Source organism: Danio aesculapii, chromosome 13 (genome assembly GCF_903798145.1).
Source record: "Danio aesculapii chromosome 13, fDanAes4.1, whole genome shotgun sequence".
NCBI classification, from domain to species: domain Eukaryota; kingdom Metazoa; phylum Chordata; class Actinopteri; order Cypriniformes; family Danionidae; genus Danio; species Danio aesculapii.
The window spans coordinates 21,867,994-21,893,801 of record NC_079447.1 but is presented as its reverse complement, the minus strand read 5'-3'; the positions used below and the strand labels follow the sequence as shown (position 1 = coordinate 21,893,801).

The 25,808-nt window shown below is 38.7% G+C and overlaps 2 protein-coding genes across 2 annotated transcripts; one reads left to right on the top strand and one right to left on the bottom strand.

Annotated features, from left to right (window-relative positions):
* The first annotated feature begins 1,971 nt into the window (after positions 1-1,971).
* pcnx4 (pecanex 4) lies at positions 1,972-16,432 on the top strand. Its single transcript, XM_056470401.1, has 11 exons — positions 1,972-2,083; positions 4,760-5,556; positions 7,152-7,334; positions 8,562-9,085; positions 10,487-10,587; positions 10,685-10,804; positions 10,898-11,258; positions 12,579-12,682; positions 12,760-13,901; positions 14,001-14,187; positions 15,673-16,432. The coding sequence occupies exons 2-11, from the start codon at positions 4,853-4,855 to the stop codon at positions 15,922-15,924; spliced, it is 3,678 nt and encodes a 1,225-aa protein (XP_056326376.1). The 5' UTR covers positions 1,972-2,083; positions 4,760-4,852; the 3' UTR covers positions 15,925-16,432.
* Positions 16,433-17,456: 1,024 nt separating this feature from the next.
* Positions 17,457-25,198, bottom strand: dhrs7 (dehydrogenase/reductase (SDR family) member 7). Its single transcript, XM_056470402.1, has 7 exons — positions 24,923-25,198; positions 22,511-22,663; positions 22,206-22,312; positions 20,128-20,367; positions 19,893-20,015; positions 18,000-18,215; positions 17,457-17,922 (listed from the first exon to the last, which is right to left on the bottom strand). Exons 1-7 carry the CDS (start codon positions 25,050-25,052, stop codon positions 17,875-17,877), a joined length of 1,017 nt encoding a protein of 338 aa, XP_056326377.1. The 5' UTR covers positions 25,053-25,198; the 3' UTR covers positions 17,457-17,874.
* Positions 25,199-25,808: the final 610 nt, after the last annotated feature.

The following is a 25,808-nucleotide window of genomic DNA, read 5'->3' as shown; positions in this document are numbered from 1 at the left end:
GAATTTTCACTTTGGCTCACAAATACATCTTAAAGCTACCTAAAAATACATTAAAAAATGTTTTTAGATAAATGTTAAAAACTAATTTTATTATGTTAAATATTTAAGAAAACGGAAAAAAAGTCTAAATTTTGCACATCAAAAATGATTTATCCAAATATGAAAGTCGACCTCCTCAGATTGTTTCAAGCCTTTAGGCATTTCTTTCTTCAGTTGGACTCACACACACAAAATGAAGAGAGCTGAAAACCTATAACCATTGACTTCAGTAGTAGGAATAGAAAATATAAAAGTCAGTGGTTACAGGTTTCCAGATTTATGTATTTTTTTGCAGCCAAAGAACAGACAGACAAACCCACCATGTAACAATAATCTGTGCAAAATGCTAAATAAAGCATGAAACAAGGGAAAATTGTGACATACAAGACACATATGACCTACAAAAAGACACAGCAATAGATGTAAAGAAAAAAAATCACAAATCTTGAGAAATTACACAACATTATTAGTCTTTATGTTGTGTTAGGGGCATCATGGTGGTGCAGTGGGTAGCACGATTGCCTCACAGCAAGAAGGTCGCTGGTTCGAGTCTCGGCTGGGTCAGTTCTGTATGGAGTTTGTTCTCCCCGTGTTCGCGTGTATGTGTGTGGATGCAAGAGTGCATCCGCTGCATAAAACGTATGCTGGATAAGTTGGCGGTTCATTCTGCGGTGGCGACCCTTTAATAATAAAGGGACTAAGCCGAAAAGAAAATTAATGAATGTTGTGTTAGGAAAAAAAAAGACTGGATCCCAGGGTGGTAAATCTTCTTCCCAAATGTAAAGTGGAGGTGAGTCCAAGAATCCAGTCAGAAAAAAAGAGGCCTAACGTTTATCTTCAGGAAAAAGGATAACTTTCTTGCCATACTGAACAGGTAACTACATTTCAGTTTAGAGTCTCTAAAAACTCTGACCAACCAAAAATTGCAACCATTGGGCCAGGAAGGAAAACACAATCGTAAACCTTAGCAAAGAACTTCAATATTTCGAACCAAAAACACTGAATTTGTGCAGGACCAAAAAAGATGTGCTTAAGTACCCTCGGCAGCTAACATGTGTCGCATGTGGGGAAAACAGATAGAGGTAAAGTTAGTTTTATATTTGGATATTCAGACATTCTCCTTAATAATGGAATTTCAGAGAAGTATTCTTTGCAATTTTTAAATAGGGAAATCATATTAGAAGCAAATGACTATCAAACAGGGGCGTAGCAACTGGGGGGATGCGTCTCCCTCACTTTTAGAGACAGACCATTTAGAAACAGGTGATTAATAATTATATGAACGTATGATCTCATACAGCCGTCCCCCCACTTTTAAAATGTCTGCTACGCCCCTGCTATCAAAGTACAACATTGTTCACAGTGAATTAAATAGTGTTAATGTTGTTTAAAAGTCAAGCTTGCATGCTAATTCCGATTGAAAATTCAAGGTAACATGGTAAACAATATAAAGACTGCTAGATGAACGAATGTAAATATAAAACCAACTTTACCTCTATGGGAAACAGGGATAGAATTCACTAAGCTTTGTTTTAGTATATAGGGAAGTCTGTGTAATACTTTGTACTGAATAAGGTTGTGTCTAGAATGTATAGAACATGAACAGATAAAAGGCATTGATCCCAATCAGTGTCGGAGATTAAATTTGGTCTTCTTCCCAAGTGACTTTCAAATGAAAGGCGACTATTAGGACCACCGCAAAACATTAAATAAAACCGTATATCAGAACCGAAACTTGCTTGACCTGAATTAGTGTTTAGGTTACTGCATAAATAGGCCTCTTTAAGTTACAGTACAAATGTAAAGATGCTACCACATGAGAAGAAATATCTTGCTGACTTTGTAAGTTGTAATTTTGCCATCTTTTTTGTGAGGAACAATGGATTGCACACATGTAAGCAGTTATGCAGTCTAGCGCCGCCCTTTAGGCCGCATTATCCAACTGCAGCATAAGCAGGAGCGATGATGGATAACGGGTCCTCTTTATCCCCACACAAACCCTCTACTCGCCCGCCAGCACCTTTCCAGACCTTCTAATTTAGAGGTATGTGGTGTTAAAAACAAGAGACTGTTTTAGCTCATTTTCTCGCCCCGTGGGATAATAAACCGCTTTCTAAACCCAAGCGAGCTGCTAACGCTAGCCGCGCTAACCTTTATAGCCTCTTCATCGCCTCTGTTCTTCATCTGTTGTGTTTGGAGGAAACCAAGACGATGATATATTAAGTTAAGATATAATAGCTGTGTGCTTGGTTACTGTAATGAACTGTAAACCGGTTGTCATGTTCATGTTTGTCTCTTGTTGTCATAGCTGCTTCAGTGTTAGCATGAACAGATCCGAGGATACAAATCATCAACAAGCATGCCTGCATTAAAACATAAATCTGAGGATTATATCTAGAAATCAAGGGCTAAGAGCACATAATTTACAGGATAAAACCGTGAAGTCGCTGGTTTGGTGCTGATTGACTCCAGTGTTTATTTTGGCTCTAATCATGTATCCGCTTGTCATTTTGCTCGAGTAACGTCAACAAACAGGTAATTTAAACTAGGAAACAAGTGTAAAAATACACAGATGGTTTCAGGTTATTGTTACAACACTAAGCATGAATATGTTATATTGTTAACTAATATATTACCGATCTAGTTTCCTAGAAGATTGATTATTTTTATTAATTCATGATGTGATTTATTTTTGGCCTTTTTACAAATGTGTATATTAACATTATGATATTGTGAAATTCACCATTTCTTGTAAACGTTGTGCACCAAGTGATATCGGAAATGATCTATTTCAAATGCATATTTTGGTGAAAAATGAATAGGAAATTATTTACTGCAAAAATCTGAAATGTCTATAGTTAACTTGTTAGTATAGTTAATTATAGTTATTTTTTAATTTTCCTCAACTCTAGTTAGCATGAAAAAAGTACCTCATCCTTATCTCCAACATCACAAAGTGAATGCATAAGTGTAAAATGTTTTAGCAAAACTGTGTTCATAGATGTTAAAGCAGCAGATTCTTATTGTGTGTTTCTGTGTTTGGGGTGTGTGTCTGTGTGCCAGTAGGTTTTGTGATGTAAAAAAAAATGCTTTTATAGTTTTGGTGGGATGAAATTGACCCAAAGGACAACCGTTGTACCCTAAATGTGTAAAACCTTCATGAAATATAGAAATAGAATATAATTCATTTAATTTCAAATGTTGGGGTAATTAAAAAAAGTCATCAAAACTTCAAGATTAAAAAAAAAACATTGTTTAGTTTTTTCCGCTGTAAAAATGGTGCCCAGGTCATTTTGACCCATAAGACAACAGGAGGGTTAAAGCTTTAAAGATTTGAATGTGTTAAAATTGTAACAAAACCTACCCATTGATTTTTTTTTAAATACCAAGAACAAAAATCTTTGTGAAAATATATCTCAGAAAACAATTACCTCACATTAGGGCTGGGCCGATAAAAAAATATTGTATCGAATTGCAAAAAAAAAAATTGTTTATAAAAATTATAAGCTCTGGACTTTTTTTTTACTCTATATTAATCCAAAAGTCAATCACAGTGCAGAAATGTGCAACAATGGTAATCTGGAAGTGTGTTGATATTAGAGATGCACCGAATTTTCAGCCACCAAATATTATCTAAAAATATGTTGCACGCAAAATAGGCTTTGCTATTTATAGAACCTTTAATTTGTGGCTTGAGTAATTGTTACTCTTTTAAATCTGGAAGCATTACCAACTGATATCAAAATATATTTTGTTATTGTTCAATATGGAAAATAATTATTGGACCCGCTTTTCCTTCAGAACTGCCTTAATCCTTAGAGGCATAGATTCAACAAGATACTGGAAATATTCCTCAGAGATTTTGATTCATATTGACATGATAGCATCACGCAGTTGCTGCAGATTTGTTGGCTGCACATCCATGATACGAATCTCCCGTTCCGACACATCCCAAAGGTGCACTATTGGATTGAGGTTTGGTGACTGTGGAGGCCATTTGAGTACAGTGAACTCATTGTCATGTGTCATGTTCAAGAAAGCAGTCTGAGATGATTCACGCTTTATGACATGGCGCGTTATTCAGCTGGGAGTAGCCATCAGAAGATGGGTACACTGTGGTCATAAAGGGATGGACATGCTTTCATGTTTTTGATGCCAAATTCTGACGCTACCATCCAAATTTAGCTGCAGAAATCGAGGCTCACTGGATATTTTCTCCTTTTCGGACCATTCTCTGTAAACTCTAGAGATGGTTGTGCATGAAAATCTTAGTAGATCAGTAGTTTCTGAAATTCTCAGACCCGTTCATGCCACGTTCAGAGTCACTTAAATCACATTTCTTTGCCATTCTGATGCTTGGTTTGAACTGCAGCAGATCGTCTTGACCATGTCTACATGCCTAAATGCATTGAGTTGCTGCCATGTGATTGGCTGATTAGAAATTCGCGTTAACAATCAGTTGGACAGGTGTACCTAATAAAGTGGCCGGTGAGTGTATGTCCCTGAATACTACAATTTAATTGTGTGCATATAGCTTTGCTGTGATTAAGGACATTAGCTCTGAACAGATCTTATCTAAAAAAATATTCATTTTATATTACAAAATATACTTGTGATTTTTATTTAAAATTCTCTTGTTTTTGATTGGACAAAAATGATTCATAAAAGAAAATACCACATGCACATTATAATATCGTATTTTATCTGTGTGTGTTTCCAGTGACGCTGTGTCAGCGGGGCATGTGTATGTGTTGTGTAGCCTCTGGGAGGAGATGACTGAGTCTGTTCCTCCTGCGCTGCTGCGTTCATCATCATGGGGCCTGATGTGCCCCTGCTCAATGACTACAAACAGGAGTTCTTCTGGAAGCGTTTCCCTCAGACTGTCCTGGGGGGACCAAGGCTGAAACTCGGTTACTGTGCTCCGCCATATGTCTACGTGCACCAGCTGGTGTTATTCCTGACACCATGGTTATTGGGAGGCATCGGGACCCTCCTGTACCAGCTGAGGGTGCTGGATGAAGCCTTTGTAGGCATTGTTTCCGGTGCGCTCATGCTGGGAGTCGGTGCGATCGTTCAGGGAATGGCTCGATGCATGGCACGTAGGACCGGAGTGGTCCAAAGACTGCATGCTGCCAATAACATCCTTGCAGATGAGGAAGAGGTGGAGTTTACTCACTGCGTGGCCCCTGAGACGGTACGATTTGTGGTACCTGGGAAGAGGTTTATGGGTAATGTAGTTTTGCACACGTGTCTTGCTGGAGCTCTCTGTGGGTTGTCAACATGGTACCTGCTGCCGCACAGACTGAGCAGTTTGTATGGGCACACGGGTGCAGGATTGGGTGCTGTTGTGTCTTTGTTTGCTCTGAGCTGGGTGACGGTCTGTATTGGGGAGTATTCGCTCATCGTGAACACGGCTACCGAAACGGCCACATTTCAGCCACAGGACACGTATGAGATCACGCCGCTCAACAGGCCCATGTACATACTTGCCTTCATCGCCGTGGATCTGGCTTTAAGGTACAGTATAAACCCCACAATTCACCACTGATGAAGGATAGTGGGAAGGGCAATGATAAATAAGCTGGTTCACATAAAAGAAAAGGAAACAAGTTACATGTTTGTTTTAAATATCTTTAATATTTGGGGTTTTATACGTTTATTTTTACAATTTTTAAGAAAATATTAACATAGATGTTAGGCATAGGCAGGTATAATATTCTAACGGTGTGATAAGCTTGGATAAAAACATCACGGTGTTGTGATTGTGATTACGGCTGTAAAATATATTTTATATATTTTAAAATTTCTGGTTAAAAAACAAAACTTTTTTCACTTTGAACTCAATGGCTGCATCCGAAACCACATACTTGCATACTGTATATGCTAAAAACAATATGCAAGCTGAGTAGTATGTCTGAATTCATGGTGAGATTCTGAAGTGCACATCCGATGGACACTATGCTATCCCATGATGCACCGCAAGAGAATTCATGAATGGGAGTGAAGAGGGAATCATTGACTTCTGCTGTGTTCATTAGTTTCAAAAACACAAAATGGCATCTTTGGTTATCTTTTCTGCTGGAGATACTGTTGTCCTAAAAATAAATTAATAAATAAATCTTACATATACCATAGAAACAGTATAACAGAAAATTCTGGTGGTTTTAAAACCTTGACTTTTCCAAACCGCAGTATACCTTGAAAACGGTGATCGTCCCATGCCTAATAGATGTATAAACAAAAAAATAAAAGTTAATGGAAAATTAGTCTTGAAAATGGTTGTATATGGAGAATACTGTTTTAAATAATTGTACTTTTTAATACTTTACATAAATAGTACTTATGGATAAATCATTAATTTAGAGATTTGTTGTTTTACTCACTAAAGCTACATTCATTTGAAAATCTATAATAAAAGGAGTAACGTTGTGTAAATGAATACTTTTTAATAGGGCTGGGTGATTTAGCCTAAAATCTAAATCTTGATTAATTGAACATTTTAACTCGATTTTGATTAATGAACTATTATTTTATTTATTTATTAAACAAGTTTTGTACAGTAAATATACTCATATTACAAGTGAGAGATTTTTGAATGAAGGGTGCATTACTTGATTAAAAGTAATTGCACACTATCTACTATCTATGATTATTTATTGAACATCAATGTTGAACAGCTGATATTAAAACACACGTTGTCTTAAAACCAACAGTTACTGTCACAGGTGAAAATAAATAACTTGCACTTTTGGAAACAAAATTAATTATTTTAAATGTAAAAAATGTAATATTAAAAATATAAAATAAGCAACATCTCTTCTAAAGAAAATAACTATTGTATTTTCTGTAAATATTAGTTTAAACAGTTAATTTCTTGAATCTTCTGTAAACAAATACTGTAATGTAAATAATAGTTTTATTGTAATGAAAAATATGCCGTCTCTGGCGCAGCTACCAGTCATCGTTAATGACCGGAAGCTTTCATTTTTAATCAATTTAAATCTTTTGACATCAATTTGAGGGTTTTGTTATTGTACCTAAATTATTGACATATATAATGTCTGAGTATGAATGTCTTCTCATCCAGCGGATCTCAGTCTCTCTCCTCTCAGGTTTTCAGGTTCTGGTGTGGTGGAACTGCAGGTTGCATCTCAGGTGCTTCATGTGCTGTTTGTAGTTCTGCCAGTACTCTGGGCTTTGGGAATGCTCTCTCCGCTGGACGCTCTTCTGCTGTGGGCCATGGAGCAGATCTTGGTGTATGGTCTGGGTGGATCGGCCATGTCCACCAACATCAGGTGAGTCATGAACACTTATTTCACTGGTACTTAGATTTCTAAAATCAGATGTTAGGTCAACTTCACAGTCATAGAAGATTGATCTATGCTTATAAGTAAAAAGGAAAAGAAAAGGGTGAATACATTATATTTATATACTGATAATGAAAATACAGATTCTGCCCATGCTGCTTAGAGCAACATTTAGATGAGTATGTAAATATTAGAGATGCACCAATGCTTTATTTTAAATAGTTGATTATTCAGTAATATCTTCCAGCTAGCTCTCTGCAACTCTTACAAGGTCACCCACCGAAGCTAAGCAGGGCTGCACCCGGTCAGTACCTGAAGACCACATGGGAAAGCTAGGTTGCTGCTGGAACTGGTGTTAGTGAGGCCAGCAGGGGCGCCCAACCTGTGATTTGTGTGGGTCCTAATGCCCCCGTATATTTATGGGGACTCTATACTGCTCAGTGAGTGCTGTCTTTCGGATGAGATGATAAACCGAGGTCCTGACTCTTTGTGATTGTTAAAAATCCCATCCTGGCCAAATGGCCTCTGTCCATCATGGCCTCCTAACCATCCCCATATCATAATTGGCTTAATCACTCTGTCTCCTCTCCACCAATCAGCTGGTGTGTTGTGTGCAATCTGGCGCAATGTGGCTGCCGTCACGTCATCCAGGTGGATGCTGCACACTGGTGATGGATGAGGAGATTGTGTTAAGTGCTTTGAGTGTCTAGAAAAAGCGCTATATAAATGTAAGGAATTATTATTATTAGTGATACTAATAGTTTAGTAACTACCTGGTTGACATTATATCCACAGGTTATCATTAAAACAAAAAACTCCACATTTGCTTAGAGTGTGTCTGGAACACAGTCTAGCCAGAGAAACGGTGAGATATTTTTCCTTCAAGTGCAAGTTAAAGGATTAATTACACAATTTTAAAATAAATTCAAATAAAAACCTTTAGTCCATTTAACCAAGTTGTTTCAGAGAAACTGCATAAATAGAAAAAACAAACTCAAATGAGTGTTCTTAACAAATTATGAAGATTCAAGTAACAATTAATTTGATTCATATTCGCTCACCACAAATACTAACTGCAGTTTTGCCTTTGTCTCCCAACTAAAAGCAATCTCACACAAGAGACATTTTCCTTAATAACAGCACAAATGTACACTTTTCTAATTTTTAGTGTGACCCCTATAGTGATGATCCTGTGCTTTTTGTTTCCTCCATCAGGCTCTTAGTGATGTTTTTTTCATCAGTGTGTGTTGCCATCTGCACCTACTTCATTCCCTCTTCACTCGGTGTGGTTCTGTTCACCGTGGCCATGGGTTTCCTCCTCAGCCAGGACCTGACCCAGCTGCTGGTGCTGGTTAAGGGGGTCTCTCCGACCCTGGGACTGGGCTGGTGGGGGCTTCCTCTTTCCCTGCTCTTCATAATAGGAGCCTTGACCGAGGCTGGACTCCTTCATCAGCTGTACCTTGTCAACTCAGGGAATCTAACATTGAATACGAACTCTGTAGAGGACTGGGAGTCTTCCAGTGTGGTTCCTCCAAACCCACAGGAGGTGCTTGGCTGGCTTCTTATTGCTTTGTTTCTTGTCACTCGTCTGCTGAGAGAGCTTCAGGGGGCTTGCATTATTGGAGGAGCCATGCTCAACCCACTCTACCCCAAACGGGTAACAACTGCACAGGCTTTCAGGAGGAAAACCCGTGGCCTGCGTGTTGCAGGGATAATTCGGAGGATCCTATTGAGCTTTGGTAAGGAGACACGATACTGTACCAATCAATCAGTCATTTGTGTCTGTCAGAGATTTGCTCAGTTTATCAATATGATCTGTTGGAGTGAGATGTTGACAGGAAATAATAAAACATACACTCAAAAAAATGATGTTTTCTATTTGTTCAAACTACTTATTTAAGATTAGCTGAAACAACACAATTCTTGAGTTTTTTTTTTTTTTTTGGGACAACTTAATTGTTTTATGTTCAATCCACTTAAATTTGTAAAAACCAGTAACTTAATTTCTTTATGTTGCCCAAACTCAAATCACTTGTATGGAAACCTTTTTTATAGTGCACATAGGGATGTGTGGTATATTAATTTCAAATTTGTTATCTGTACAGTACTTGACAAAAGTCTTGTCATCAATCCCAATTTAAGAGCAACAAATAATAACTTGACTTCCAGTTGATCATTTGGAAAAGTGTCAGAAGGTAGATTTTTCCAATAAATCATCTGTTGAACTGCATCCCAATCATCACAAATACTGCAGAAGACCTATTGGAAACCACATGGACCCAAGATTCTCACAAAAATCAAGTTTGGTGAAGGGAAAATCATGGTTTGGAGTTCAGTATGGGGCGTGCAAGAGATCTGCAGAGGGGATGATAACATCAACAACCTGAGGTATCAAGAGAGGGCAAATTCTTCAGCTGGATAGCGCTTTTTCTCATACGTCAGCCTTCATATCAAAGATCCTGAAAGCTAAGAAGGTCAAGGTGCTCCAGGATTGGCCAGCCTAGACACCAGACATGAACATTATTGAACATGTCTGGGGTAAGATGAAGGAGGAGGCATTGAGGATGAATCCAAAGAATCTTGATGAACTCTGGGAGTCCTGCAAGAACGCTTTCTTTGCCATTCCAGATGAGTTTATTAATAAGTTATTTGAGTCATTGCAGAGATGTATGGATGTAGTCGTCCAAGCTTATAGGAGTCATACACAATAGTAATTCTTTTTCCACCGCACAATGACTTAATATTCTAAACTGTACATGATTTCTAGACTTCAAGACTTTTGTCTAAGCATAATCAGACCTTACTGTCCTAATTAAATAATTAAAAATCAAGGCATGATCATATTTTATTTTGGTAAAATAAGCGTAATCTAGAGGCCTTTGCCTTTCATATAACCCACTTCTGATATCATATGATCATCCAGAAGTCAAGTTATTATTTGTTGTTCCTAAAACTTGGATTGGCGCCAAGTCTTTTGTCAGGTAGTGGTAATTTAGAAAATTTAATTGCATGCATGCACATTTTGTCCTGATTTAAAATGTGTTCTTTGACATCATTTAACAGTCACTTAATCTTTAAATACTAATAATAATGATTTTATATGTGTCATTTAATGTGAACCTTCATATTTGATTTTTCAGTAAGTCCGTTGACGATGATTGCGTTTTTGTCCGTGGATGAATCTTTAGGGAAGATACACACAGCCTCTCTTGCCATTGGCTTCACTCGGGCATTCAGGATGGTATGAGATTTTATGTCTTAATAATGTCTTAAAGCATTATTAGCAGGTTTCACAAAAGTATTTTATTGATTTTTGACCTTTGGCCTTTGTGCGGCAGGTGTGGCAGAGCTCTGAGGTGGCTCTGCTACAGATGGTGTTGGTGGTGATCATCAAACGTGCAGGGGGACACAGAGTTGCACACTGGCATGACTTGGGCACTACAGTACAGCTGATACTGGTGAGAGGCAAATTAACTTAACTCATTTACTTTAATACTTTGCAGGGATGTTTGTATAATCACATGTTTTGTGTCAATCCACTTTTCTGGCAGGTCTCTCTGGTTGTGAATCGTGTCTCACAGTTTGTATGTAAGCTAATTTTTGCTCTTACGGTGTTGATCACATCCTGGACTGAGAGTAAACAGCGTCGACAGTCAGCAGGAACTCTTCTGGCACTCAATGCTGCTTTGTGCCCACTTCTACTGGCTGTTGTGGCTCTCTCTGCTCTTCTCTCTGCCCCTCTCCTTCCACTATTCACACTACCGGTGTTCCTGGTGGGATTCCCCAGGCCGCTGCGCTCATGGCCAGGCACTCCAGGCACTGCCTGCCCTTGCCCAGATTCTGTGTATTACCAGCAGCTCTGCAAAAGGCTGGCATCAGCTATTAGACCTGCACTTGCTAATGGTGCATTTGGTGAGTGAGACCTACTAAAAAGTGTATCTGAACTCCCATTTTATTGCGGTTAAAAAAAATAATAATAAGATTTCCGTCCACACTACACAGTCTAAAACATATGATACGTGACCATTCAGACTCACTGTGCATGCTTATAATATTCAAGCATCCCTATTTGCAGTCTATCAGTTGTGTAATTGTCATATGAGGGGGGCTTGCAGGGTTCATATGGTCATGGAAAACCTGGAAAAGTCATGGAATTTTGACATGGCATTTTACAGGCCTGGAAAAGTTTTGGAAAAACAGAAAAACCCTCAAAGTTTTGGAAAGTCATGGAAAATAGATATCTGTATACTTGAATATAGGTTATTTACTTCTTTTCTGTCCTTGGCCAATCACATACTCTCACAGTATTAGTGCGGTGTAAGCATTATCTAAATCATAGATATAAATATAAATTGAAACTAAATAGATTTCTGCATGTTTTACGATATGCTGCAATAAATTTGAACATGCATTGTTTTTCTTTTACCACACATATGTAGACATTGCATGAAACATTAGGTTATGAAAATTTACTTGAAAGTCATGGAAAAATCATAGAATTTTAGTAGTAAAAATGTGTATGAACCCTGGGCTTGATGAATCAGCAAATAATATGCAATATTCCAGAAGACCAGTTAGAGAGCAACTGTGGGAAGCTGCACCTCCATTTTCAAAAGTTTGTCTGTTCTGAAACAGAACACCATTTTTTTCTGAACTAAAATGGGGTCTAAATGCCAGGTCTAACAAAAAAATATGCTTTTTAAAGCAAAAATGCACTAGTGTAACCAGCACCTTAGTTAAGAATCTTCATACTAAATTGTTGGATAAATGTATAGCCATGGTAATATCAAAGCCCCTTTAAGGCAAGTCATTTCACTCGGCGGCCATCTTTGAAACACCTCTCGGCCAGTATGCTCGTGTATTCAGTCTGAATGGAAAAAGATCAAATTATCCAGAACTGCTTGCCAAGTTTACCATTTAATTTCATATTAGGAATCACCAATAAAATTAAACAACAACAGTGTCTTTAGTTTCATTTCTAAATGTCCAAATCACACATATCTGCAGGAACTCACGTCTGGTCCAAGCCCCTCCCCCGAAGTATCATCAGTCTATAGCGATCGATGATTGGCTTCTGTACTTGTAGACTGGGTTTTATTCACCATATTGACTGTTACACTTTCAAAAAGATATGAGTGACATGTCTTGTGTGTTCTATAGTCTTTGGTAATATTCATAAAACACTTTTATGCTTTATTATAAACTGATTAAAGTTTTTGTAACTGGTTGCAGGATCCTGCACTCCAGGGTCTCATTACCTTGGCCGCTTTCAAGGTCGTCTTCTGTGGATCTCAATTCTAGAAAAGGGCTATGGCTATTGCACAGTCAACATTAAGGTATACTTGTTTTATACCTTTGCTCTGAAATAAATAAACACCTTTAATTTCTCACTGGTTGGCATGTTTCACCACAGGGCCTAGAACTACAGGAGACATCATGCCACACAGTGGAAGCTCGGCGTGTGGATGAGGTTTTTGAAGGAGCGTTCGATCACGTGGAGCGGCCAGGCCAGTGTTTCAGACTATTGAACCCAAACTGGGGTAACGCTCTTACCCCCTGCTCTCTGTTGCCCGTCAAGGTTTACTCTGATGCCCAGAACGTTTTAACGGGAATTATTGACTCACCTGACCACCTGCGTCAGCTAAACTCTGACTTCCTCAAAACACTTGTCTGGATTTTATTGCGTTACTGTGTACAGGAATTCGCATGTGGTGCTCAGCGAACTAAAGGTCAGTCCTTACAGACCTCTGGACGTAAGTCACAATGCTCCCAGCATCCTGTGCCCTCAGAGGCAGGTCCAGCTGTGATTAAAGTGGAGACTCAAGTGCGCCCTGAATCCTCTTCGTCCTCTCACTTGAGGGGTCTGGACAGCTCCAGCCTCTCGTCCTTTGCTGATTGGTCAGATGAGGATGATCTGTTTGGTCCAGTCCCTGTGCGACGGCCGATGAGAATGATGGTGCGGACAGATGAAGCGCAAACAGAGTTAGGAATGGGTGTGTCTCTTCCAGGATCTGTTGAAATCCACAGCCTGTATGAGAGCATGGCTCTGTCTTCTCTACCCACCCTTAGACCTCTGGGTCTGGGTTTGGGTCTTGGCTTGCCCATTGTAGATAAAGGGAAAGAAAACATCCCTGCACCTACTTCGACAACTGTCCTGACCAACTCCCAGCCTCTCCTCTTCACCAGCCCTCACTCAGAGCTCTTCTCTCTGCCCCCAGACTGGCGAACCGCCAACTTGGCTTCCTCTAAACTCCAGGTTCTGCGACCCTGCTTCCCAGAGGCCTGGTTCTGCTTCTGTTTGTCCCAGCTGGTGGTGGAGAGTTTGGGGCAAGGAGACTTTGAGCAGGTGACACAGGGTTTACAGGAGGACCGTGCCTTGCAAGAGCTTTATACCCAGGTGGTGCTATCATGCTGTGTGGCGCTAGGGGCAGATGCTCAGGTCTTCAGCCCAAATCTGTTGTTCAGGCTGTACTGTGGGGACGGCCCCTGGACTGAGGGACTTGAGTGGCTCAGAGCCAATAAAGAGCTGCATCAGCTCACACTCCGAGCTTTCAGGTAATAGACAAACAACATTCAGTTCACATATTCAATCCTAATATCAGCTACATTCCCTAAAATATGACATCTGTTCTTTCTCTCTGTGTGTGTTTGCAGGTACAGCGTAAAACTATTGGTAGACCAGGCATCTCTTGGTCCAGTAGAGAGTCTGGATGAACTCTACACGACTTTGCAGGATTACCATAAAAACTGGTTCATCGGCCTGGTATCAGATCGCAGTTGGCAAGATAGTGTTGTACAGGAGAAGCCCTTCCTTTTCTCTCTTGGACATGACCTCACCATGGTAAGCACAGCATTACAGTGATTTCACAACAGAAGAGCGCTTTAATAGTTCCAATAATTATTTGTGAATCTACACACTTTTTGCTGTGTTTGGGAACATATTTAGTTGTAGGAATGTCTTTTGGGGGAACTGAATTAGGTATTACTTCAGAATAGGATTGGGTTTTTGATCTCAGCCTTGATGACATTTCAGTTGCATAGCTTACATTTTATCTCCATTATCGAAAACACGTTTTTACCAAACGGCAACCTCTCACTCTCCCTCGTGAAGCAAATACGCAAGTAACTGAAACTGCAACTTATCGAAATTCCGCTAGTCCTGGCTCCATAATAGAGCAGATTTCTATTGAACCCAATGTTAAAATGGCCAACTTTACTGCAGAAAAAAGGTGTTTACAGCCTTGTACAAAGAATGATATTGGTTCATATAGCTAATATTACCCTTTATTACAACTGTGAGCGGGTGAATTTTTTTATAACTCATCCGTTTCGTTTATATTAGGTATATTAAGTCTGCATAATTAAGGGCGTGGCCACTTGTGTGACAGCTAGGGCTCGCTGTCACATCACCTCAGCTGATTCTGGCTGATTAGCTGCTGAACTCAACATATTCATCGTAGTTTTGTTTTGTTTTATGTGGTTTTACACAGTCTTTTTGGTGACTTTTTGGAATTATTAGATGATATGGCATGCTGTGTGCACTTTTATTGTGCTCACAAACCATTCATGTGGCCTCCATTTGCCAGGCGAGTGAAATTAAACACTTGTATATCATCTCTTTAAATGTATTTGTTTTATTTAAGATCATTTATTATTTATATTTTTCTTTGGACCTGTAATGCACTCCAGAATCTGACAGGTTGATTTGCTGCAGGCTCTAGAACAGTCATCTGAAGCGTTGTCATACAGGGTTATGCCTGAATTTCATAAATAGCCTTGCACAGACTATATTTGAAGTATTTGGAAGTAATTTGCGTTTTCCGCCTGTAGAAAAAACAACATAAGAACGATGCTTAGTGGCTCAATGTGTTACACTAGTGTTTTAAAGCATTAAACACTTTACTGATATAGTACACAGCCAAGCACATATGGTCAGAACACAAACGAGTTGCAGGTAATGAAGTATTAAGCATTTCTCCCAAAGAAAACCTGTCTAAGCAAAATGCTAGCAGGTGTTTGTAGCTCCGCTCACTCTCTGCCTCTTTGCCCTTGTTTGGTATGCCCCAGTCTGTGCGATGACGGGCAAATAAAATGGCGATGGTTGGCCACACCTACTGGTAGCTCTTTTGCGTTCTTCAGAAACCTTTGGGTGACGTCACGGATACTACGTCCATATCTTTTACAGTCAATCGTTTTTACTCATGTTGTCATCATCATCCGGTTGTTGATTTGGCTGAATGTTTCCTGGAGTTTACAAATGTATTAAAATGTTGCAATATGATAACTTACACTTGTGGTACATGTTGTCTCTGTTTTTTTAAAATAGGGGACATACACAAGCCGTGTGTTGTCCCTGCAGGAGAATCTGGTCCAAGTGGGAGCTCTGAATGAGGAGGGGGTGAGGGGCCAGTGGGCCAACCTGTCATGGGAACTATTGTATGCCACTAATGACGATGAGGAGCGCTACAGCATTCAGGCCCATCCAGTGATGCTGAGGAACCTCACTATTCAAGCAGCAGATCCACCTCTGGGATATCCCATATACTCATCCCCTCCAATCCACCTCCGCTGCTTGTGATGCTACCAGCTAACCCATTTCACACAGTCACATAGTTGTGCATTCAATTTGCTGTTTGTGTTTAGGGTACAGAATTGCATTTTTAAATGTAAGTATGAAGCATTTACAAATGCTACAATGGTAGCAACATCTGGCTTCTGAAAGAAATGCATGAATATCTGAACATCAGCAGATCCCAGATTTTTTGGACCTCTGGTGAATCTAGACTGAATTTGAATTCACACTGAGCTTCCTTTCCACATTTTTATTTAATATTTTTTTCCCCGTCGTGTCAAGCAGAAAATATGTTGCCAATTTAAAGAGCCTGTTTGTCAAATCTCAAGGATGTGCCTTGTTTACTACTTTCATTGGTTATGAACAGTTTAGGTGACCACCTTGTGTTATAAATATCAGAGTAAACTGGCTCTTTCACCTTTGTTTATCCTATTTGGACTCTGTTATTGTATGGTTGTGTAATTGTGTGTACAGAAGAAATGCAGACGTTTCATATAAAAACAGTACATTTTAATACTGAGAACACAGAATGTACATTTATTTCTTATTGTTTTTAAGAAAGTGCTGTTGGTCTTAACATAAGTTGTTTTAATTTTTGGTTAATGAAATGACCTTGTTAGACTTGCCAGGTTTTTTTTTGAAGACATTACTGATTTTAATTTAATTCAGATTTCTTATGCATTTTATGATAGGACAGTATGCAAAAGCAAAGTTGGAAAGAAAGTGTGGAAGCAATCGAGAAGTGCACAAAATGAGACTCTAATTCGGAAAGTGTTAAAGCAGGGGTGTCCAAACTCAGTCCTGGAGATCCGGTGTCCTGCAAAGTTTAGTTCCAACCCAATCAGACGGATCTGGGCTGGCTAAACAAGCCCTAAGCTGTGGTCACACTGCACTTTTCTCCCGATAGACTTCCATTCATATGCATGCGAATGCTTCAGACCGGAAACGCAAGCTCTTGCAACAAGTTTCGCATTTCGTTGCATTGCAAAGTACAAGCTTGGTGAACTCTGACCTGCAAAATCACATCACTTGTCTTCGTGAGACCAATCAAGGATCAAAATATCACCTCTCTGAACAGAAATTTCAAACATGGACCAATTGCTCACTTTTTTTAATGTCTAATCATCTTGTTTGTGGTGTTAGTGAGGCCAGCAGGGGGTGCCCAACCTGCGGTCTGTGTGGGTCCTAATGCCCCAGTATAGTGATGGGGACTCCATACTGCTCAGTGAGTGCAGTCATTCGGATGAGATGTTAAACTGAGGTCCTGACTCTTTGTGGTTGTTAAAAATCCCAGGATGTCATTCAAAAAAGAGTAGGGGTTTAACCCCGGCATCCTGGCAAAATTTGCCCACTGGCCTCTGTCCATTATGAAGTGCTTTGAAGTGCGCATTTTTTATTCGATGTTTGACGTAATCTAAACTGAAAAATTAAGAGAGGGTGGGACATTAAGTAGCTCCAGACCTTTAAAAAAACAGCAGATAGTGTTTACTAGAGAGCATTTGAGTGGTCAGGATTTGATGAGAAACTACTGTATGAGGTGCTGTAAAAAAAAAAAAAAGTATGATCCATTTAGGCCATAGGTCACAAACTCAATTCCTGGAGGGCCACAGCTCTGCACAGTTTTACTCCAACCCTATCAAACACAGCTGATCCAACTAATGAAGCTGTTCATGACTCTTTTGAACACCTCAATTATTTGGATCAGCTGTGTTTAATAGAGTTGGAGCAAAACTGCAGAGCTGCGGCCCTCTAGGAATCAAGTTTGAGACCTAAGATTTAGGCAGAAGTAATAAACTGGGAGCTTTGGATGTTTATATGAGTTTTATATTTTGTAAATGTGAATTTTGGAGCACACAAGCTTTTTAGATATGCTTGTTTTCATTTCACTGGACCTTTAAGACACACTGCCAGCGAGGCTATCAGTGCCGACCTCATTGCAAATTGTTAAGTAGATTTTCAAGATGTCTTGGCCTTAGGCTTGCTGAAGTATGCTGAGTCTGCATCCTAGAAAAACAGAGAAGAAAAGACATTAATTCAGAAAAGACTGCATTATTTAACCTATAGTAGTCTGCACAACTCACCACTCCAGCTTTGAAGTTCTGCACACGTTTTTTGCCCAGAACATTAGTCAGGTACCAGGCCAGTGTTGGAGTGTACTGCCACACATAGCAGAAGAGCAGAAAGGGCTGCTCAGCGATCCACATCTCCTTCACACGGTTGGCCAGACCCACCAGAGTGAGGTGAACGCAGCGCTCAGTTGACATCTTATGTGTCTGATCACCAGCTGTGGCCACTGGCTTAAGAGAAAAACAAGGATACTTAATACAATATCCCTATAATCTCAATATCATTTCTGTATTTTTAGTTATCAATACTGTAAATTGTTTTTATTCTAGGGTGATGCGGTGGCGCAGTGGGTAGCACTGTTGCCTCACAGCAAGAAGATCGATTGTTCGAGCCTGGGCTGGGTAAGTTGGCATTTCTGTGTGGAGTTTGCATGTTCTTCCCGTGTTCGCGTGGGTTTCCTCCGGGTGCTTCGGTTTTCCCCACAATTCCAAAGACATGCGGTACAGGTGAACTGGGTAAGCTAAATTGTGCATAGTGTATGTGTGTGAATGAGAGTGTATGGGTGTAAATTATGATAATTTATTTTTGCTTAAGTTTTGTGTTACTATAAAATTACTTGCATTCTTACCATTTCTAAAAATGATCATAATTGCCAGATTAAAACGTGTAGGCAAATGCGTTAACCATAACTGATGGTGTACATGTATTTTGCAGCCAGTTTAGACCAGTCATTTCATCCTTTTCAAGTATACAGTGAAGTTTTAGAGTCGTTTAGATTAAAAAACAAATTATTTAAGGTTTCTCTTGTGACTGTGTGCGAGCGAAAGTAGGATTAAGTAAAAAAAGTTACAGCTATATGCTGAGTTCTGACTGCATGATTTTAGGCCCGATTTTGACACGCCAACAGGTTTTGAGAAATCGCCTACAAATGCCTGAAATCGCAGGCAAATCGGTGCTCATTTACACGAGTAACAATCACACGGTGTGAAATATCAAAGACACGATCTGAGAGAATCGCAGATGAGTCGCTGACGCCCGTGAGATATTTGGCATGCTAAATATCTGGAGCTGTCAGCGATTCAAACTCATGTAGTGTGAAATGTGTTCTGATTGAAAATAACACCGGCAGTTGCCTACAGCGAATGAGAGAGCAGCATCCACTAGTATGGGTATCTGCGGCCAGAGGGAGGTTGTGGGAGAAGTTAAAAGCGCCTGTCATCTGAGCAACAACACAATCGGGTTAAACAAGCTAAAAAGTTGATGAGAAATTGCTAATTCACTTCAAAGGCCAGGTGAGGAAAATAAGTACATTTTCTACCTCACTAAAGGCTTCCTTCTCATTATGTAGTTAATAACAAAAGATAAACTACGTCACCTCGTGTTATTATATCACATCTCACGTGTGTTTGGTTGTGAGGCGTAGTTTGGACAAAGTTGTCAGCAATTTTTCCTATTTTAAAGTCATGCAGTGACATCTTGCAGTGTGAACCCAGCACCGACAGAATGCTAGCCCAGATAGTCATGCACAGTGTGAAAACATCTGGGACACGACTACTTTAAAAAACATGCAGTCTGAACTCTGCATTAGAAAGTAAAGGCAAAAGTTGAATCCCGCATGGTTTAGGTAAGGAGATTTAAAAACCCAGGCCAAACTGTTGACAGGTCTAACGTGCACAGAACAAAACGGGTAAACAAGAGAAGATTTAACTACTTAAATCGATCGCGGATGTTTGATTATATTGGACAGATAGAAAAAGTGCAAATGGATGTTAATAATAGTGTCACTAAATATACTTGGGTAGCCGGTAATATACCTGGACATCCTGTCCAAGTAAAGTCTATGTGTGGGAAGCACTGATGATATAATTTAATTTTGAGATCATTCTAAACAGCAGTGATGTTGATACCTTTCCCAGCTCCTCAGTGAAGGCGTTCTGAACGATGCTTGATATTACAGGTCCGGGACAGATGTTACTGATCAGGATGTTTGGACAATCAGAAAGTTCAGTTCTTAGAGAATTAAAGAAACCCTGCAGAAACACAACAAATGAGGTGCATTTTCAATTGTGTATGACAGTTTCCCTTTATCTTTCTTAAGGGCTGGTGTAGTTTCAGGTCATTCTGTTACGTATTTTCCCTCACCTGCAGTGCATGCTTGCTTGCCGCATACCCCGTTGCTAAGGGTGCCCCTACAAAGCCGGCAACGCTGCTTACGGTTGCTATGATACCAGTGCCACGGCGGATCATGTGGGGCAACACCTGCTTGGTAATGGACACGGTGCCAAGATAGTTGAGCTCCATAAGAGCCTGATACACATCGACATCAGCATCAACACACAGAGCACGCTGGCTTCGGCCACCATTGTTTATCAACACATCGATCTGAAAATGCACATACAGACGCAAAAAAGTAAGAGGTTTGTTAGAGAGAATACTCCTACCTAAAGGGATAGTTCAATCAAATATAAACAGTACTGTTTATTTTAATGTCATGAATGCAGTTGGGAATGTTCATCAAGGGTGTCAAATAATGTTGGAATAAATAATGTTCAGTTTCTTGTGCATAATTTTCAGTGGTGTGAAAGAGTACTGAAAAATCATACTCAAGTCAAAGTACTATTACTGGCCTTAAAATGTAGAGCAAGTAGAGTAAAAGTATCTGTTGTAAATATTACTCAAAGTATGAGTAAAAAGACCTTTTAAAAGTACTGAAGAGTAGTGAGTATTACGCTGTAAAAAGCTGATGCATTTTCATGTATTTGTGGATGTGTGTAAACATAACATTCTGTAGTGCATTTAGTTATTGCCCAGCAGGCACACAACGTCATAAGACATTAATATTAGGCTAGATTTAGGTTGTGACGTCAGGTGACCAAAATTCAAAGTCTAGCATGTGTCTAAGTACAGTGTTGTTTCGTTGTTGATTTTTGGTTAATTGTGTGTTAGAATGTGTTAGAAAGTGACCAAAATCCAACGTCATATTGACGTCAAATACTAACATTTATTGGTCAGGTATGGCAACCAAAATCCAACATCTGATAGATGTCATAGTGGTAACGTCATTAGATGTTGATATTTGGTTGATTTTAGGTTGGACATTGACGTAGGCCTGACGTTGAGTTCTGACATCAACCTGATTTTCATTTCCAATGCAACGTCCCCACAACATTAGGGTACAACATCAATCTGACGTCATGTTGACATCTTGTGCCTGCTGGGTGTTTAAAGCTATTTCGATCATCATACAGTAAATATCTGTCGTCTTCTCATTGGTGGCATGCATCTAAACAGTCTTTGGGTCAATGCGTGTAAAGATTATGAACATCTTCTTGGACACTTTTAATGCTTTTAAACAGTTTGCTGCAATTATAAATCACCTACATCTTGAGGTAGTTCAGTATGATGCGATTTACCTTCTATGTGCAATTTGATTGGACAGGAATCACAAGGACTGAATTTTCTAATCCCCATAGACAAGAAAAAATAAAGTAGCGACTGCAGGTTAAAGGAAAGTAGTGGAGTAAAAGTATCGATACAGCACTAAAAATGTACTCAGGGGAAAGTAAAAGTACCCAACTACTCAGTAAATTACAATTCCTGAGAAAAACTACTCAATTACAGTAATTTGAGTATTTGTAATTTCTGATTATTTATCACCACTGATTATTTCCCTTCACAAGACTTCAATCAGGAGCCACAGGTATTAATTTTGTGTTGCCTGTTTGTGTTTTTTTACTCTCAAAGTAGGCATTACCTTGCATGTTATGAATCATAATGGGCCACAGATTTAACAGTTTTGTTCTATTTTCTGAAGAAAGAGTCACGTCTTGAATGACCTGAATTAAGTACATGTCCTTTTATTTTGTATGTTAAAATTAGTTTCTTCTATTTAACACAAAAGAAGATATTTCAAGGAAAGCTGAAAACCATTGACATTCATAATATTTGTTTTTCCTGTTTTCAACTTTCTTCAAAATATCTTCTGTGTTCAATAGAAGAAAGAAACTCAAGAAGATTTGGAACCACTTGAGGGAGAGTAAATAGTGAGCACATTTTCATTTTGGGGTGAACTATCTCTTTAAGTACAGCAGTGAAGTAAATATGCTTAGTTACAAAACCAAAAAAATCAAGTGTGGAAATTGTACTGTTACTGAATTGCAAATTCATAAGAAACAAACACTTCTGAAGATTGGAAATACTGAAATACAGTGGCCATTTACATCACCAAAGTGCTCCAGAGCTGCTGCAGTTTTTTCTGGATGTGATGCGCGGTCCATTAAATCCAATGGCAGAACAAGAATATCCTCATCCTTTAAAGAGGAGCGCTCTAATAAAAGGAGGGAAAGAGTGTATTTTGGGTCAGTAGGTCACAATGTGCAGGTTTTTAATCAGCAGTAAAGATACTTGTGTACACATTCTGAGCTCTGAGGGAAAGGCACGTGAATTACAGTATGGTTAATTGACCCCTGGGGGATTTAAGTGTGTTTGCTCTTGTCTGTGAAATGTTTTTCAGGATTGTTCATACCTAAACAAAGGCGCTTCACCCTCTCTAGCTCATTCTCCCTGCGTGCAGACAGAACCAGCCGAGTGCCGATCGCAGCCAGCTGAAGAGACAGCTCCTCCCCGATGCCACTGGAGGCTCCGGTAATCCACACCACTTTACCTCGGAACTTTGACTCTGTGAAAAAAATAATAACAAGATAAAAATCAACAAACATTCACACAATGTTTTTTAATGGGTTTTTTTTACAGTATTTTTTAAAATGGGTTGCAAAAATTATGCAAAAACAGCAGGGTTGTACTATAGCATAATTAATATGTTATTACATTAATAAATGAACTGTATAATAGGGCTTTACGATATTGGAAAAATCTAACATTGCCAATATTTTCTATATTGCGATATGAATACAATTTCACCAGATGACGTAATATCTCTATTTGGAAATATTTATAATGTTAGACCGATTAGGATGATTCTGCAGTGGGAGTGCATCTCCATAATATCTAATAAACAATCTATCTATAAAATCTATACAATTTTTAGGGTCCCCCGAGACATTTTTATAGTTGTCTGTGCTATTTGCAGTGCATTTCTGTATTTGCATGTGCTGTGAGTATTTTCATGCACGTTTAGTAAAAGATTGATGAAGAATGTTTACTATTTGCATGTCCATAAAATCTAATGAACAACCCGAGTATCTTTATGCATTACAATCAAGAACATGGTACAATTGAGTGTTTTATCATTTCCTGAGTCTATCAGTATTCAAGTACAGTAACTGAATGATAAAAATAAAAATAATTCAATAAAGTCAATCATAGTTAAGGTCACAAATGGTACAATTTCCTACTTGAATTAATCCTGCGATGTGACTATTGCAAATGATCACATTACGATATCAATGCTGAAACGATATATTGTGCTGCCCTACTGTATAATAAATTATATTTCAGCTATATTGGGAATCGGGATATACAGTTGAAGACAGAATTAGCCCCTTTTAATTTTTTATTCTTTTTTAAAATATTTCCCAAATGATGTTTAACAGAGCAAGGACATTTTCACAGTATGTTTGATAATATTTTTTCTTCTGGAGAAAGTCTTATTTGTTTTATTTCGGCTAGAATAAAAGCATTTTTAAATTTTTAAAAACCTATTTAAGGTCAAAATTATTAGCCCCTTTAAGCTATTTTTTTTCCCGACTGTCTACAGAACAAACCATCGTTATACAATAACTTGCCTAATTACCCTAACCTGCCTAGTTAACCTAATTAACCTAGTTAAACCTTAAATGTCACTTTAAGCTGTATAGAAGTGTCTTGAAAAATATCTAGTAAAATATTATTTACTGCCGTCATGGTAAAGATAAAATAAATCAGTTATAAGAAATTAGTTATTAAGACTATTTTGTTTAGAAATGTGTTGAAAAAATCTCTCTGTTAAACAGAAATTGGGGGGAAATAAACAGGGGGGCTCAACTGTAATTGTGCTAAGCAATAGCTAAGAGATGTACAATTATTTTGAAATTAAAATGTGGCTTATGGTGTGTGTGAAACTATTGCTAACATTTCTAGAATCACTCATTATTTATTTATTATAACTGTACTAATAAAAATAGGTTTAATTATGCAAAACAGAAAACAAAAACAGACTTTAATATACAAATAAAAATAAGTCTAGTTAATTGCTTTCTGATAACTGTTGAAAATAAAATGTCGAAATATGGCTGAAATCCATTGTCCTTCAGTGTGAATAAAATACTGTATATTCATGCAAAAGTGAACTTATTCTGTCCTGTATTTACCAAAAGATACGATAATTAATCATCCTACACTTTCATTCGTACAATTTATATAAACAAATATTTAGAAAGTTACACCATTTCTTAAATAAATAATAAATTGCTGCATTGTGATCTTTTTTAATGTTATCAAATGGTTCTTGTTCTAACTATGCCCAACCAGATTAGTTGTAGATTGTTAAATAAACTATTTTTACATTTTAAATTACATTTTTTTCTTGGTGTAGGCTATTCATGGCAAAAAATGCAAGAAAATCCCACTATTGACATTTTTTTCTACATACGTAAATAACACACACAAACAAGTATAGACATACATACATACATACCTTTTAATTCAACTATTACATAACTCATTAAACTGTACTTGTCACACATTACAATAGTGACCTCTGTACATATACACTAGTTAGGGCACTGATAGTTACTGTTAACGAGACAGTGCAAATTCCACATCTTGCAGCAGCAATGCGTCAGCACTTGACTTTGTTGCATAAATAGCCCAGAGGTTAGTCGATTTATACAGCAGCAGGTTTTTATACACTATAAACTGCAAACGTATAACAGCATAAATAGAAATGTGCTCATACTAAACTAAACTACACATTTCTAAGCGAAATCTGCGGTTTTACCTGGTGTTTTGCCGAACCTGGCCGCCCATAACAAAGTCAGATCAGCGTCGGCGAAGATGAAGCGTAAAAACTGCACTAGTAAATAAACTGCGGTCCCAGCAAGACCAACACACAGCCAGCATATATCCATCGAGACACTTCACTTGTTATGCCTTCACAGAGTGACGGAAACACTGGTGAAACTTGCGCAACCGGAGCGCTGACAAATCCCTGCGCTACAACTTATGACATGCTTAACGGCTTCTTCCGAAACAACGGCTACCCGGCAGAGTCTGGTGTGTGGTTCAAAGTCTTCCGGGTCACACCCCTGTTTCTGGTACTCACTGGAGCAGATGAACGTCGATTATCGGACTGTGATAGCTAGCTAGTAGACATGATAATAATGTGGTTTGCTATCTATCCATCGGATAGATAGATAGATAGATAGATAGATAGATAGATAGATAGATAGATAGATAGATAGATAGATAGATAGAAAATAAGAATGAATTCTTTGTTAAATAGGGCGTCATGGTGGCGCAGTGGGTAGCGTTGTCGCCTCACAGCAAGAAGATCGCTGGTTCCAGCCTTGGCTGGGTCAGTTGGCATTTGTCTGGAGTTTGCATGTTCTCCCCGTGTTCGCGTGGGTTTCCTCCAGGTGCTCTGTTTCCCCCCACAGTCCAAAGACATGCGCTATAGGTGAATTGAATTGGGTAAGCTAAATTGTCCGTGGTGTATGTGTGTGAACACTCTGGGTGTTTCCCAGTGAAGGCCATCCGCTGTGTAAATCATATGCTGAATAATTTGGTGGTTCATTCCACTAGAGACCCCTGATGAATAAAGGGACTAAGCCGAAGGAGAATGAATGAATAATATAAAAATTGGCAGTTCATTCCGCTGTGGAATT